The 13,042-nt window shown below is 46.2% G+C and overlaps 1 protein-coding gene across 3 annotated transcripts in view; it reads left to right on the top strand.

Moving 5' to 3' along the window:
* MAP4K1 (mitogen-activated protein kinase kinase kinase kinase 1) overlaps nt 1-13,042 on the top strand; it is a 51,517-nt gene that overhangs the window by 12,174 nt on the left and 26,301 nt on the right. For all 3 annotated transcript variants that reach the window (XM_061596449.1, XM_061596448.1, XM_061596450.1), the window contains exons 5-10: nt 4,672-4,727; nt 5,273-5,320; nt 8,726-8,768; nt 10,417-10,489; nt 10,643-10,774; nt 12,687-12,749. In XM_061596449.1, coding sequence (XP_061452433.1) covers nt 4,672-4,727; nt 5,273-5,320; nt 8,726-8,768; nt 10,417-10,489; nt 10,643-10,774; nt 12,687-12,749 — 415 coding nt within the window. The remainder of the gene's footprint in view (nt 1-4,671; nt 4,728-5,272; nt 5,321-8,725; nt 8,769-10,416; nt 10,490-10,642; nt 10,775-12,686; nt 12,750-13,042) is intronic.

Raw genomic sequence — 13,042 nt, 5'->3', positions numbered from 1 at the left:
CTTGCCCACCTGCGGACAGGCGTGTGGAATTTAGTCCTTTCTATTCTCCCCACCCACCCCACAGTATTAACAAAAATCTCAGTCAGAGAGAGGGAACCTGTGACCTTCCAGAGGTGGTTGGACACCAGATCCCATCAGCACCAGCCAGCATAGCCAATGGTCAGGGATGAAGGGAATTGTAGTCCAGCAACACCTAGAGGGCCTCAGGTGCCCCATTCCAGCTGTAGGCTGTTTTATAACTGGTTAGAGTTGAAAAGATGCTGATGGCTAGAAGGTGCTATATGAGGGCAAAATGTGCATACAAAATGCTTATGTGAGTGAAAATAACATACAAAAATGTATTACTGCTTTGCAAAAGTGTGTACATTAGGCAAAATTGCATACAAACCTGTGAATCTTAGGAGAATTCACACTTAATGAGAACTTTGTTAAAAAATCGCAAATTGGTGTGGAAATACAGGCATATCCCGCTTTAACATACGCAATGGGACCGGAGCATGTATGTAAAGTGAAAATGTACTTAGAGTGAAGCAATTATCTATGCATGTACTGCACTGCAATCGCCACCAGATGGCAGCGGCGTCATGCCATTAAGTGTCCATTATTGCCAAGCGCGTACGTTAAAGTGGGGTATGGTGGAGTATGGAGCATGTTCTTTATAGTGAGGCGACTTTAAGTGAAGCGACTTTAAGCGGGGCATGCCTGTATGGAGAACTTAACTTTTATTTATTTATTTATTGGATTTCTTAGTCGCCCATCTGGCTGGCTAACCAGTCACTTGACTGGAAAAATGAGGAATGGAGAAAAACTGAAACTGACAGATTCGACCATCCGTTGTGGCAGAACAAATGCAGCGTGACCCAGGCTCAGCCCCAGCAGCATCTCTAGGCAGGGCCGGGAGTGGCCTGAAACCTTAGAGCAGCTTTTCTCAACCAGTGTGCCTCCAGATGTTGTTGGACCACAACTCCCATCAGCCTCAGCCAGCATTGCCAATGGGAGGCTGATGGGAGTTGTGGTCCAAGAACATCTGGAGGCACACTGGTTGGGAAAGGCTGCCTTAGAGAGCTGCTGCTGCCAATCAGTGTAGCAAAGCACAGTCTGACTTGATACAAGTCAGTTTCCTATTTTCTGATCAGAACCCCAAACATTTAAATTTTAAAGCCTCTGCCAGGTGGGGGCGGGAAGAGCTGAGGACAGTGGCCGCTGGTGGCTCCATGTCAGTGGGGGGCAGTGGAATCCGCTCCGGATTCAGCATGAACTTTCCAGTGCCCCACTGACACAGAGACACCAGCCGCCACTGGCCGGGGAGGTCCGACCACGGATGTCCCACGCTTTGTCTCTTTTGCCCCTCCCCACGAGTTCCTTCCTGGCAATGTTGCCAGGGCCAAAACAATTAAGACAGAGAACATCTGTGATCTGCAATCTTAAGCACACACACACACACACACCAATTCAGCACTCTTGTTTGTCGGGAGGATCGGTTGGGGGCAGAAGGGGGGTGGGGCAGCCACAGTTCTGAAGTGCAGAAGTGAAACTGAGTATGTGGTCGGGTCTCTTTCTCTACCGTTTCAGCCAGCCTAGCACCTGTCTCAAAGGAAGAGCCCGTCCCCTGCTTTGCTTGGGTCAGGCTCTGTGGCTCAGACCATGACCCCCCGCCCCCAATTCCACATATACTGCTTTGCATCCTTGAGTCTGCTTCCGTTGCTCACAAAGAAGGGCAAACAGCGATGCAAGACATCGATTCACCATGTTCTCCTCCCCCCCCCCAGTTTCTTTCTGATATGTTACCAGTCATACTCACTGGAAACTTGAAAGTCTGTTATAAAAGAAAAACAGAAACTGCAATTCACAGAATGCAAAATTCTGTACCCAGTACTTTTTTTAAAAAAATGAATGGTCTTTTACATGCATCTTAAGGTGATTTACAAATATAAAGCAATATAAAAATATAAAAGCAGCTCACAATAGTTTTAAAAACAATACCTGCACTCTGGAGCAACAGAAAATTTGCTCCTATGTGACAGCCATACTTAAGAAAATAAGTACGGTTGTAACCTGCCCTGGCACCTTGTGGTAAAGAGTGGATATGAAATAAAATAAAATGAATAAGAAAAGCCCTGTCAGCTGATCAGGCCAAAGGGGGGCCATGTAGCCCAGCATCCAATTCTCACAGCAGCCAACCAGATGCCTATATGGGAAACCCGAAAGTAGAACTTGAGTACAACCACACTCTCCCCATTTATGTTTCTCAGCATCTGCTATTTGGAAGCATACTGCCTTCGACAGCGGAAGGAGAACATAGCCATGGTGGCTAGTGGCCATTGATAGCCTTAACCTCCATGAATTTGCCTCATCTTCTTTTAAAGCTGATGGCCATCACTACTAGGGATGGAAGGATCTGTCAGTTTCTAATTTTTCCAATCTTAAATTCAGTTCTCCCCATTTCTGAAGAAATTTGCATATTTGTAAAAAAATCCTAATGGAAATTCTCTAGCATGTTAGGGCAAATTTCTCCTACTAAACACATTTCCGTATGCATTTTTGACTAATGCACACATTTTTTGCCAGCAATTTCTCATTTTATAATGCATTTTGTATGTTTTTTTCACTAATATATTCATTTTTATGCACAGTTTCCTCTCATATGTGCATTTTCGTAAACATTCTTTGGTTGAAGAACTGCATCGCAAAATTCATGTCAGTGTGAATTTTGGAGGACGGCTGTGTTTCAGTACTCGTATTGTTTTGGTGGGTGCAGCTTTGAAACATTTGGCTTTAAAGGCGAACTGAATCAAATTTCTCTCTCCCCCACCCAATCTTGTGGGAGCGAATTCCCTAGTTGAACTATGCATTGTGTGAAGAAGCTTTTTCTTTCTCTCAAATATGTGTTGTGGTGGGTGTGGTGCAGGTTGGCCAGGATTCTTTGAGTTGCTCTGAGCAATTTGAGATTTTCACCTCCCCTCTCTTTGCGTAGGCGGAACAGCATCGCATGAAATGATCAAAAGCCAACCACAGCACCCCCTTTCTCGTTTTCATTTTCATCAGCTGTCACATCCCCATTGCAACTATGTCTTATCCTGGGTGGCCAGTGGGGTCAAAAGATTCTCGATTGTGGCTCTCATCACTCAGGGGCTGTCAGCCCAGCCAGCCCTTGAGTGGCTCGCCAGCCTCTGTGCATCTCCTGCAAAAGGGCAGGCAGTGGCCCTGCCCCCAAGACATTTACATATAGCTGAGGCAGATGCTCCAGGGATTTGGGCACCTTCAGTAACTGGTGATTGGGCTGGCGCTGGGTTAAAGCCGAAGGGGGCTGGATGGGGATCTGAAGAAAGAGAACACAAATATATGTATATATAAGGGCAAAGAGCGTTTTGAGGAGGGGTGTCTTTATCCTGCATGTTAAATTTCTGAAAGAGAAATTTAATATATGCTATATTTCACATTAATGTTCCCATCATTTTCTCTGCAATCAGCCCTGTTGATTTTGATGGAGGTCACATCCACACCACATACATTTAAAGCACATTTAACACACATTTGAAGCACAAGGCTTTCCCCAAAGGATCCTGGGCACTGTAGTCTCAGCACCCTTTACACACTGCAGCCCCTAGGATTCTTTGGGGGAAGCCATGCGCTGGTGTTGGGGGACAGAGCTCTGTGTGTGTGCGCCGCATGGCCTACCCTGTGCCCCTAAGGTAGCGTGCTGCACTGAGATGCAGTGGAGAATACTGTCCTGTCATCAGTGTTGTTTTTAAAAAAAATACAAAAGAAGAACCAAAACCAGTGAGAGAGTCTGTATTACAAGTTTCAGAAAGCCAAGGTTATGACATCATCATCCAGGAGGGAATATAAAAGTCATCTATATTCATTTGAGATCATCCTTCCATAAATTCCAGTGAGTCAAGGGTGGGTTACTCTTATGTTCAGCTCTTGCAGCATAGATAATGAAACTACTCCAGATGGCGTTAAAATGTGTGGCTGTCCTTTTAACCATTGCTCTGAACTTCAGTGTTAAAGTAAGAAGATTTAGATGCTAGTGCAATTGGCTTCTCTATGGCCACATCACATCTGCACCATACATTTAAATACTGTTGTATCAGTTTTACAGCCAGGGTTCCCCCAAAGAATCCTGGGAACTGTAGCTTCTTAAGGGTCCTGAGAGTTGTTAGGAGACATCCCCCCATTCCCCTCACAGAGCTACAATTCCCTGGGAAGAGGGATTGATTGTTGAAACGACTCCAGGACTTTAAACAACTCAGGCACACCCCACAACTGATGGGCAGACTTGGTGCCAGATCTGGAATATGGGTATCTCAATTGTAAGGGCCCGTAGCCTTGTCGGACCTGGAGTATGGCTATCTCCCAGCCTCAGGGTTAAGCTGGGGTATGGGTGGACCTGGTGCCGAACTGATGTATGTTGGAACTCTGGGATTTGTAGCTCTGTGAGTGGAAGAGGGGTGTCCTAACAACTGTTACCCTTGTCCTTTCCTTCACGCAGGAAAGTGTCTGCGGACATCCCTGCATACCAAGGTTTGAACCTAAGAGGACCATCTACATACATCAAAGCATCTAACCCACTACCATTGAGCCTCTTCAGGCCTTTTGGAATATCAGTTCCATGCCTTGGAGTAGGGTATCAAAGGGGGTGCTCACTGTGTCCCCTTTTCTTTGCAGTCACCGGGCCCCTGTCAGAGCTGCAGATCGCCTACGTATGCCGTGAAACACTGCAAGTGAGTATGAACATATGGATGCACCATACACTTATCGGAGTTTGGTATATATTGCAGCAGAGTACAGAAATGAATCGTCTGGTAAGACCATTGGTTGAAAGAATAAAGAAATTAAAAATGTATTATGACTGGGAAATAAAGTCATTCTGACTACACACATACATGTGGTCATTGACGAGCCAAGAGACTTGTCCTCGCAGGCACTATCTCTCACTGACTAGAAAGGAAGAGGAAGGAAGTAAAGTCTGAGGAAAAACAAACAAGCAGTTACTAAAGAAGGAGTTATTATTATTATTGGATTTATTCATCACTTGATACCCGTAGGTCCCTAAGTGACTTACATAATGTTAAAACACACTATAAAAACATAACAATAACCAAGAATAGGTTGCCTTTCTGTCTATCCATCCCTCCCCAGTTCAGATTATTTGATACAAGTATTGTAATCCTGGCATTTCACTTCAATTTTACGGTTCTTGTGGTTTATTGCTCAGTCAGTAAGGGTCGCTGGTTACATAATGGGTTTTTTCCTCTCCTCCTCCCAGGGTCTGGCTTATCTTCACAACCAGGGGAAGATCCATAGAGACATCAAGGTAGTAATAAACCAAAACGCGGGGTGAGAGTGGGGCTCACCCAGTGGAAATAATTGGGAATGGGCTTATGGGAGACTAAAGAAATCGTTCATTTGTGCAGTGCTGAATCAGTTTCCGGGGTTTTGCTGCACCAGTTTAGGTTTTCAAAAGCAGACTGAGTTAATGGAAGGGAAGCTCATCAATGGCAACATGCCATTCTGCCTTCAGAACTCCACCTTCAAACGGAGCCTCCATCTTCAGGAGCATTCTACCTTGGAATGCCAGCTGTTGGAGACAAACGACAGAGGAGGGTGGTTGTGTTTCTGCCCTGCTTGGCAGCAAAGAATAATATATGAGAACAGAGCTGTTGATTGTTCTGATCCTTGAAGGGCTCAGATAGACGATGAGCAGTGTTTGTTCCATTAACTGGGGAAAGCCGAAATGTGATGGAGAGGGAGTAGGGAGCCTCTGGCCCACAGGCTGAATATGGCCCTCTAAGCCTCTCTGGCCGTCAAGGTGCCACACCCCTTACTGGCTCTGGTCTGCACTCTCAAGTGCTTTTGCATGGCTGGAACGTGTCCTTGAAGTGTAACGTCTCTTGTCTGCCTCGACTGGGAGTTGCCAGTTAGGGATGGGGTTCTCTGCCTAGTTCTGATCCTGACCCACCCTTTTTTTGTTCCTGCTTGCTCTGACACTTGCTGATTCAATTCACTTTTTTTTTTTTTTGGTGGGAAAAAATGTGTAATTTTTAATGTAAATACTTATGTAAATGATCACGGTGTTCCACGTGGTTTATATTTCCTATTTATCACACCTGCACATTGTTATGAATGCATCAACGTAGATGAAATTATGAAGATAATTACATAAAATTGGGGGGGAAATTAGGAAAAGAAACTCTGTGCCGATTATAGCCGCTGCCTGCTGCAAAAATCCATGCCAATTACAGCTGCAGCCCGCCACAAGAAATCAGTGCCAGAAAAGATAGCGGACTGTCGAATTTAATCAGTATCCAGTACTAAGTCCGATTTTACGGATATTCTCTCCCATCCTTATTGCCAACCCAGGGCTCACTCATGTCATAGCACCTACAAAGGCCTCCATTGGTGCCCTTAGTAAAGAGGGCCAGACTCTGAGCTTTTGTTTTTTGACAAAGTAAGTCTCTAGCCCTCCTAGAAAGTAAGTTATGAAGCAAAATGTGCAGGTGCCCTTCTAAGTGTTTTCTATGAAATGAGTCAGCCTGAGTCCTCCCATTTGTCAGTGAATGAAGCCAAAGAGTGAAGTCAGAGCTGTGATTAATGACTGAGTTGTGTGGACACCAGACAATAGGAATCTCTGGGGTCCTAAAGAGCTTTTGTTTTCCCCTCCCTTTTAGTGCACTATCCCAGCTTCTGTGTTTAGGCTCCCTTCACTGGACCCCTCAGTTCCCCCTATTCCAGAGCAGAGGAGGACAATGACAACTATTATGATACAAGGCACTTTATTAAAGGGTAGGGCAATGCCCCAGACTAATTAGACTAGATTCTTAACTACTGCAGATTTTACTGCTTACTTGGAAATATGTAGACATCTAAGGCATCAAAACCCAACATCGTCCCATTTCTCTCCAGAAAGTGAAACTGACTGTAAACATTGCCGTTAAGCAGTCCTGGACTGCCCACATTAGCTCACGCTTCAAATCATCACAGCTACGTTTACTAAACCACTGCCTTTCCAGCTGCATTCTGAAGGAAATGTAATGTTAAAAATTGCATACAAACAAAGGAACATTGATAAAGTAAGGGTTTTTAAAAGCAGCAACAGTGACCGATGGCTGTGGTGCTACTCAGACCTCTGGCAATGATGTCAGAGAGGGGCTGGTTAGGCTGAAGGAACCCTGGCAGTCACTGGGTGAGCTGCTCTGACGCTGCAGAGAGGGCAGGGCAGGCAGAAAGGCCTAAGGAAGCGAGGAGTGGGCGGGATCTAGGCTAGGAGGAGGATGCAGCGAGGCAAGGCAAGCAGCTTGTGCGACATGTAGAAGAGAATAATTGGAAGAGGAAGTAGCTCAGAGGAACAACGAGAAACTCTGATAAGGGAAGGGAAACTAGGACATAAAATGCACAGAGGGTTGTGAGCCAGAAGGCTCAGCGCCTGAAAGCTGAAGTTCACGTATCGGTCAGAAATAACCCACCCAGCTTTGGAGGTGGGGGCTTCTAGTGATGACAAACAGGTCAGGTGTCTCTGAGCATGTGCAGAGTGCCTTTCCCTAAACCACAGCCAACGCCTTACTCCACTGCAATGAGTGAGCGAGGGTTTTCATTTATTATTTTATTTATTTATAAGATTTCTTACCCACCCTTCACCATAACTCCGTCCCGGGACAGGTTATAACAGCAATTTAATACAATGATAAAAATAGACAAGGCAATCACAGTTATAAAAACAAGTAAAGCCATTGCACCCAGAAAGGTGTACCTCCCTCATCAGAGGCAATACAGTAGGCCCCGCTTTTCGGCGTTCTGCTAATACAGCGGCTTTCAATTAGAGTAAGGCCCCACTCATACGGCCCTCGGTCCGCTTTCACGGCATTTTTCGGACGTCGGGCACCATTTTTAATGATGGGAGTTCTGCTTTTCGGCGGGTTTCGCTTTTCGGCGGGGATCTGGAACATAACCCGCCATATGAGTGGGGCTCTACTGTATGCCAGTTGCTAGGAATCAAGTGAGAAGAGAGTGCTGTTGCGCTCAGGTCAGTGGCTGGTGCCCACTGGAAGTGGTGGGGCGGAAGAGAGGGAGACCAACAGTAGGTGGAACCAGAGCCAATGACAAGCAGACCCACCTCCTGACTGGTTGCAATAAGAAAGCAGGCGGGCGGGCGGGCGGAGGTTGGCTAAGGGCAGATTGAGATAGGTGGGGTAGCGCCCCACTTGCCCTAATGGACCAACCTCCACTGGCTCAGGTCCTGCTTGCGGGCTTCCCAGGAGAGGCATGTCGTTGGCCACTGTGAGAAGAGGATGCTGGACTAGATGGACCACTGACCTGATCCAACCGGCTGAACTTATTTTCTTAGTATAGATTCAGTAGAAGAGATGGGGGCCGCACAAAAGGAAACACCTTAATTGTCAAAGGCCAGAGTAAAGAAGTGTGCCTTCAGCAGAGCTTGGAAAAGTTACTTTTTTGAACTACAACTCCAATCAGCCCCAGCCAGCATGGCCACTGGATTAGGATGGGAGTTGTAGTTCAAAAAAGTAACTTTTCCAACCTCTGGTCTTCAGCATGTGGCAAAAGCTGTACAGGGAAGGTGCCAGGCGCACCTCTGTGGGGAGGAAGTTGTCCTGGGGTCTGAATGGCAGCCACCTCGTTAGGAAAGTGCAGAGAAGGAGAGAACTGCCAGGTGTGTCTTCCCCAGGTATCCCTCACTTTGCTTTTGTACCCCTTCACATTTCAGGGAGCCAACGTTCTCCTCAACGACCACGGGCAAGTCAAACTGGGTATGTCTCACCACGTGTGCATGTGTCTTCTGCACTGGCTCACCCTGTTGGCTATTACATCAGGTGTGGGGTGGGGGCAGATTCCTCTGGGCCTATTTTCCACCCCCACTTTTCAGCCTGGTTGTCCACACATATATTCTAAAGTGATACTACGGTTTCTTAAGCAGTCAGAAAAATGCTCAGCAGTACTTGGTTTACTTAAAAAAGAAAAGGAAAAAGAATACACACACAAACACATTGCCACCACCTACTGTGAAGGGAGAGGAGAGTTCACCACCTCCGGGCTGCTAGCAAATCAGTGCTATGCGCAGCTGGCTTCACCTGTAAGCATAGCAGACCCAGTTTCCCTGGGGAGAAAAGAGTGTGTCTCACAAAAAGGTGGAAAGGTCACTCCTAGAGTGCAGTGGATCCTCGTTTTGTGTATGTCAGGGAGCATTCAGAGTGTTAATTACGGTGGGCATGGGTCTGCGTCTAGACCTACCTTTTGTGATTGGTCCCCTTAGCTACTATCTTGGAAGGAAAAAACAGAGGATCCTCATGGAGGATCAGGCTACCAATGGCTACCAGCCATGATGGCAGTACGCTTCTGAAAACCAGTTGCCGGGAGCCGCAGGAGGGGAGAGTGCTCTTGCACTCAGGTACTGTTGCAGGCTTCCCATCGGGGCATTTGGTTGGCCACTGTGAGGACAGGGTGCTGGATTAGATGGGCCACTGGCCTGACCCAGCAGCCAGGCTCTTCTTATGTTCTCATGTAAGGCTCCAGGGGAGCACATGATTTGTCTCACCTGCCTTTACCTCCCATGCCTAGATCTCCCTACCATGTGCCTGGCTCAGGAGGGCAGGCTGGTCTGCACCAGTCCATTACTCTGTTTATTCAATCTTCCATCCAGATACACCTCCATTTAGTGCTTAAATTACAGGGAGGCAGAGGGGTCTGGCTGAACACCTTACTTTCTGTGATGGTTCCCTTAACTATTGATAATGATTCATTGGATTTCTCACCTGCTCTTGACCATAAGGTCCCAGGGTGTGTTACAATAATATAAAATGCAATATTAAAGTCAAACTATATACAATCAGAATAGGTTGGATCCTAAAACATAAGCTACGTGCGCACTTGCTCCTTAAACTGCAGCAAGACCGCTTTGTCTGGGTGTGGTTTGACACAAATCTGTACCCGGCTGTACACATCTTTGTTGTTTGGTGGAATACACACCCAGCCCCACTGCTGATGTCAGATCTTTTAGGACTGCCCTCATTTCCATTGGACACGCCTTAGAGTTGCAACGGGTTAGTTAACCAAACAGTTTTGAAGTTGGTGTGAAGTTGGCTTGAAGGGAAAACGCATCCAATCTCAAAAATCCCAGATTTTGAGTAAAAAGGGGTGGAATTTGGCTGACGTCATATGTCTCCGGATTGACAAAACAGAGGTGGAGACGCACTGAAACCAGTATAACTGCAAGTGTGTACACCCCCCCCCCCAGAAGACTATGAGAGGGTTATGATTTTGACAACATTGGTAAGAGTCACAGGTGGGGCTTGTGGGTTTTATTAAAGGCCCACTTCCTTTTGAGACTGCCCACATTAGCTGGCACGTGTGATTCCAAAAACTCTTCTGTTTCTTCCTTCCTTCTTCCCTGCGTTCCAGCGGATTTTGGAATCTCTGCCCAACTCAGTGCTACCTTTGCCCGGAGAATGTCTTTCATTGGCACCCCTTACTGGTAAAGAGAACCAGCTGTTCAGTGGGGTGGGTGGCCAATCAGCTTTTGTAAATGGGTGGGGTTGGGAGAGTTGAGAGTGACTGGGTGCGCTGAGATTAGGGGTGGTAAAACCTGCCAGTTTTGATTCTCAGTGCACATGTGTCTCTGTTCCAGGATGGCCCCAGAGGTGGCAGCGGTGGAACTGAAAGGCGGGTACAATGAGCTGTGCGATGTGTGGTCAGTGGGGATCACCGCTATTGAGCTTGCAGAGCTTCAGCCCCCCATGTTTGACTTACATCCTTTGCGGTGAGTTGTCCACACCCTGTTGGACCACTCTGTCTTCTGTGTTCCTCACAGAAAGAGAGACAGGAGAGGAAAAGGAAAACCTGCAGTGAAGGGGTTAAAAACTACTGGAGCGGTTGCCAGGCTTACCAAGGCCAACAGCTGGTTGACAAGGGCAACCTTCTAGATAAAAGGCAGAGCACTCAGACAGTGGGTGTGGGGGTTTAGTATGGTGAAAGACTTGTATGTGAAAACCTTAATGTCAGTAAAGACTCTGAAAGATTGCTTCGCCTGGTCTGGCTCATTTGCGGTTGAACCTGTATCAGGATCTTCAAGTAAACCATGCACACGCACACACACTCGCAACAGGGGTTATGGGCCCAGGATCCGGTTTACTTCACTCTCTTCTTGGGACATGGGAGATGGCACAGATCATTTGCTGTAACCAGATGTGGCAGGTGACATTCACACAAGTAGGTGTACCTCTAAGAAGGATTAGTGTCGCTGTTTCCTTGTGGCTTCATCCTCAAATGTTACATTTTTACTCCCTCCGGTTGCTCAGTTACTGGGCATGTGCAAATGTTTTTGACCTGTGCAGTATTTCCACTCCCTCCTGCCCCCACCGCTTCCTGAATTTTGGCAGTTGAAAAGACGTGGAGTCATCTGCTCCCCCCTTCTCTGCTGTCCCTTGCTTTTTCTGAGGTAATTTTCTCCCACTGGAAAAACAAATATATCGATATTTTAAAGAAAATATCAATATCAATATTTTGAGAAAATATCAATATCAATATTTTGAGAAAATATCAATATCAATATTTTGAGAAAATATCAGTATCAATATTTTGAGAAAATATCAATATCAGTATTGATATATTGAGAAAATATTGATATTAATATTGATATTTTTGAGGAGACTTTAAAAAAATCCACTTAAATTTTTTAGAAAAAAAATTAGAAACCAGGTACAGAGAGATGTTACTTCAAAATTCTCTCCACAAAGATAGAGAATATGAGAAAAGACAATAAAATCCAATGGCAATTCCCATTGCTTGTTACAAGGAGTGAAGGAAGTTTACTTGGGGAGAAAAGGGGGAAAGAAGGGAGGGTTGCAGCAAATTCTGAAGGGGGAGGACAGAGCAGACAGAAGTTTCTGGATAAACCACTGGAAACAAAATGGAATTCATGGGAAAGTTAATGGGCAGAGAAAGGGGGGTAGCTGAAAGCGACGATTCACCCGCCCATTAAAAAACATCGAAGCAAACTGTTTGCAAAGACGTGTGGAGTGGAGCCGTAATGTTCTCAACTTTTCGTAGTATCAGCAGATTGGGTTAGTATAGATTTACAAGGGGGGGGGGACTCCGTTCTGTTTGCCAGTAACGTCATGTGAACCATGAGAATTAAAAGGAGATGTGAGTAGCACCAAACACACACTACACCGCCGTGTAGATGAGCCCTGAGTTTGCCAGTATGCGACTGACTCCTACCCACAAAAACTAGCAACAGCCTGGAAGCACCCTTACTTAACAGATTTCATTCCACTTTTCTATGAGACCATTATGTTTATAGCCCACCCTATTCCTTGGATTCAGGCCTGCTTATAGCAATGGCATCTGCTTCAATTTCTGACCCTAATGGGTCTGCAGAATCTATGATATGATTGAAAGCATGTGGGCATCTCCAAATGCTGGGGAGGGGAGGGGAAGAGCAGCTGAATAAGAATCCCACTGGCTGGGGGAGCGGGGATAGGGCTTCACTCCTGACTAGCAGAACAAAATATGCAAAACAAAAGGAAGTTGTGCATATTTGCATAATTTATGCAAAAACAGAACTCAGCCTTTTCTGGTGCATAATCCAAGATTGCTAGCATGATGTAGCATGGAGAGAATGCTACTCAGCAGCTGATGGAGTATGCTTACCTCCTTGTGCCACCTTGCAGGGTCCTGGTCCTGATGACAAAGAGTGGCTACCAGCCCCCAAAGCTCAAGGAGAAAGCCCGGTGGTAAGTACAATTACGCCTTCCCCAGTCAGAGGATTGTGGTGGGGGGTGAATGTGCTGGCGAGTGCAACGCATTTTGCATTGTAATCATTAGCTACCATTGTTTGCTGTCTTCATAGCATGGCAGAAGTAAGGGAGAAACTGAGAGGCAGGATGGTCAGAACGATCCAGGGTGTGACCTTTGCTTGCTGGCAGTGCCCTTGGGTAGAAACACAGTCACTGCTCTGCCAGTTCCAGTGCATCTCCACTCTCTCTTCTGAAAATGGGGGCACACAATGCCAGTCAAACCCCACCCC

The sequence above is a fragment of the Rhineura floridana genome, chromosome 15, assembly GCF_030035675.1.
Source record: "Rhineura floridana isolate rRhiFlo1 chromosome 15, rRhiFlo1.hap2, whole genome shotgun sequence".
NCBI lineage: Eukaryota > Metazoa > Chordata > Lepidosauria > Squamata > Rhineuridae > Rhineura > Rhineura floridana.
The sequence above is the reverse complement of the archived record's forward strand: the minus strand, read 5'-3'. Positions and strand labels throughout refer to the sequence as shown.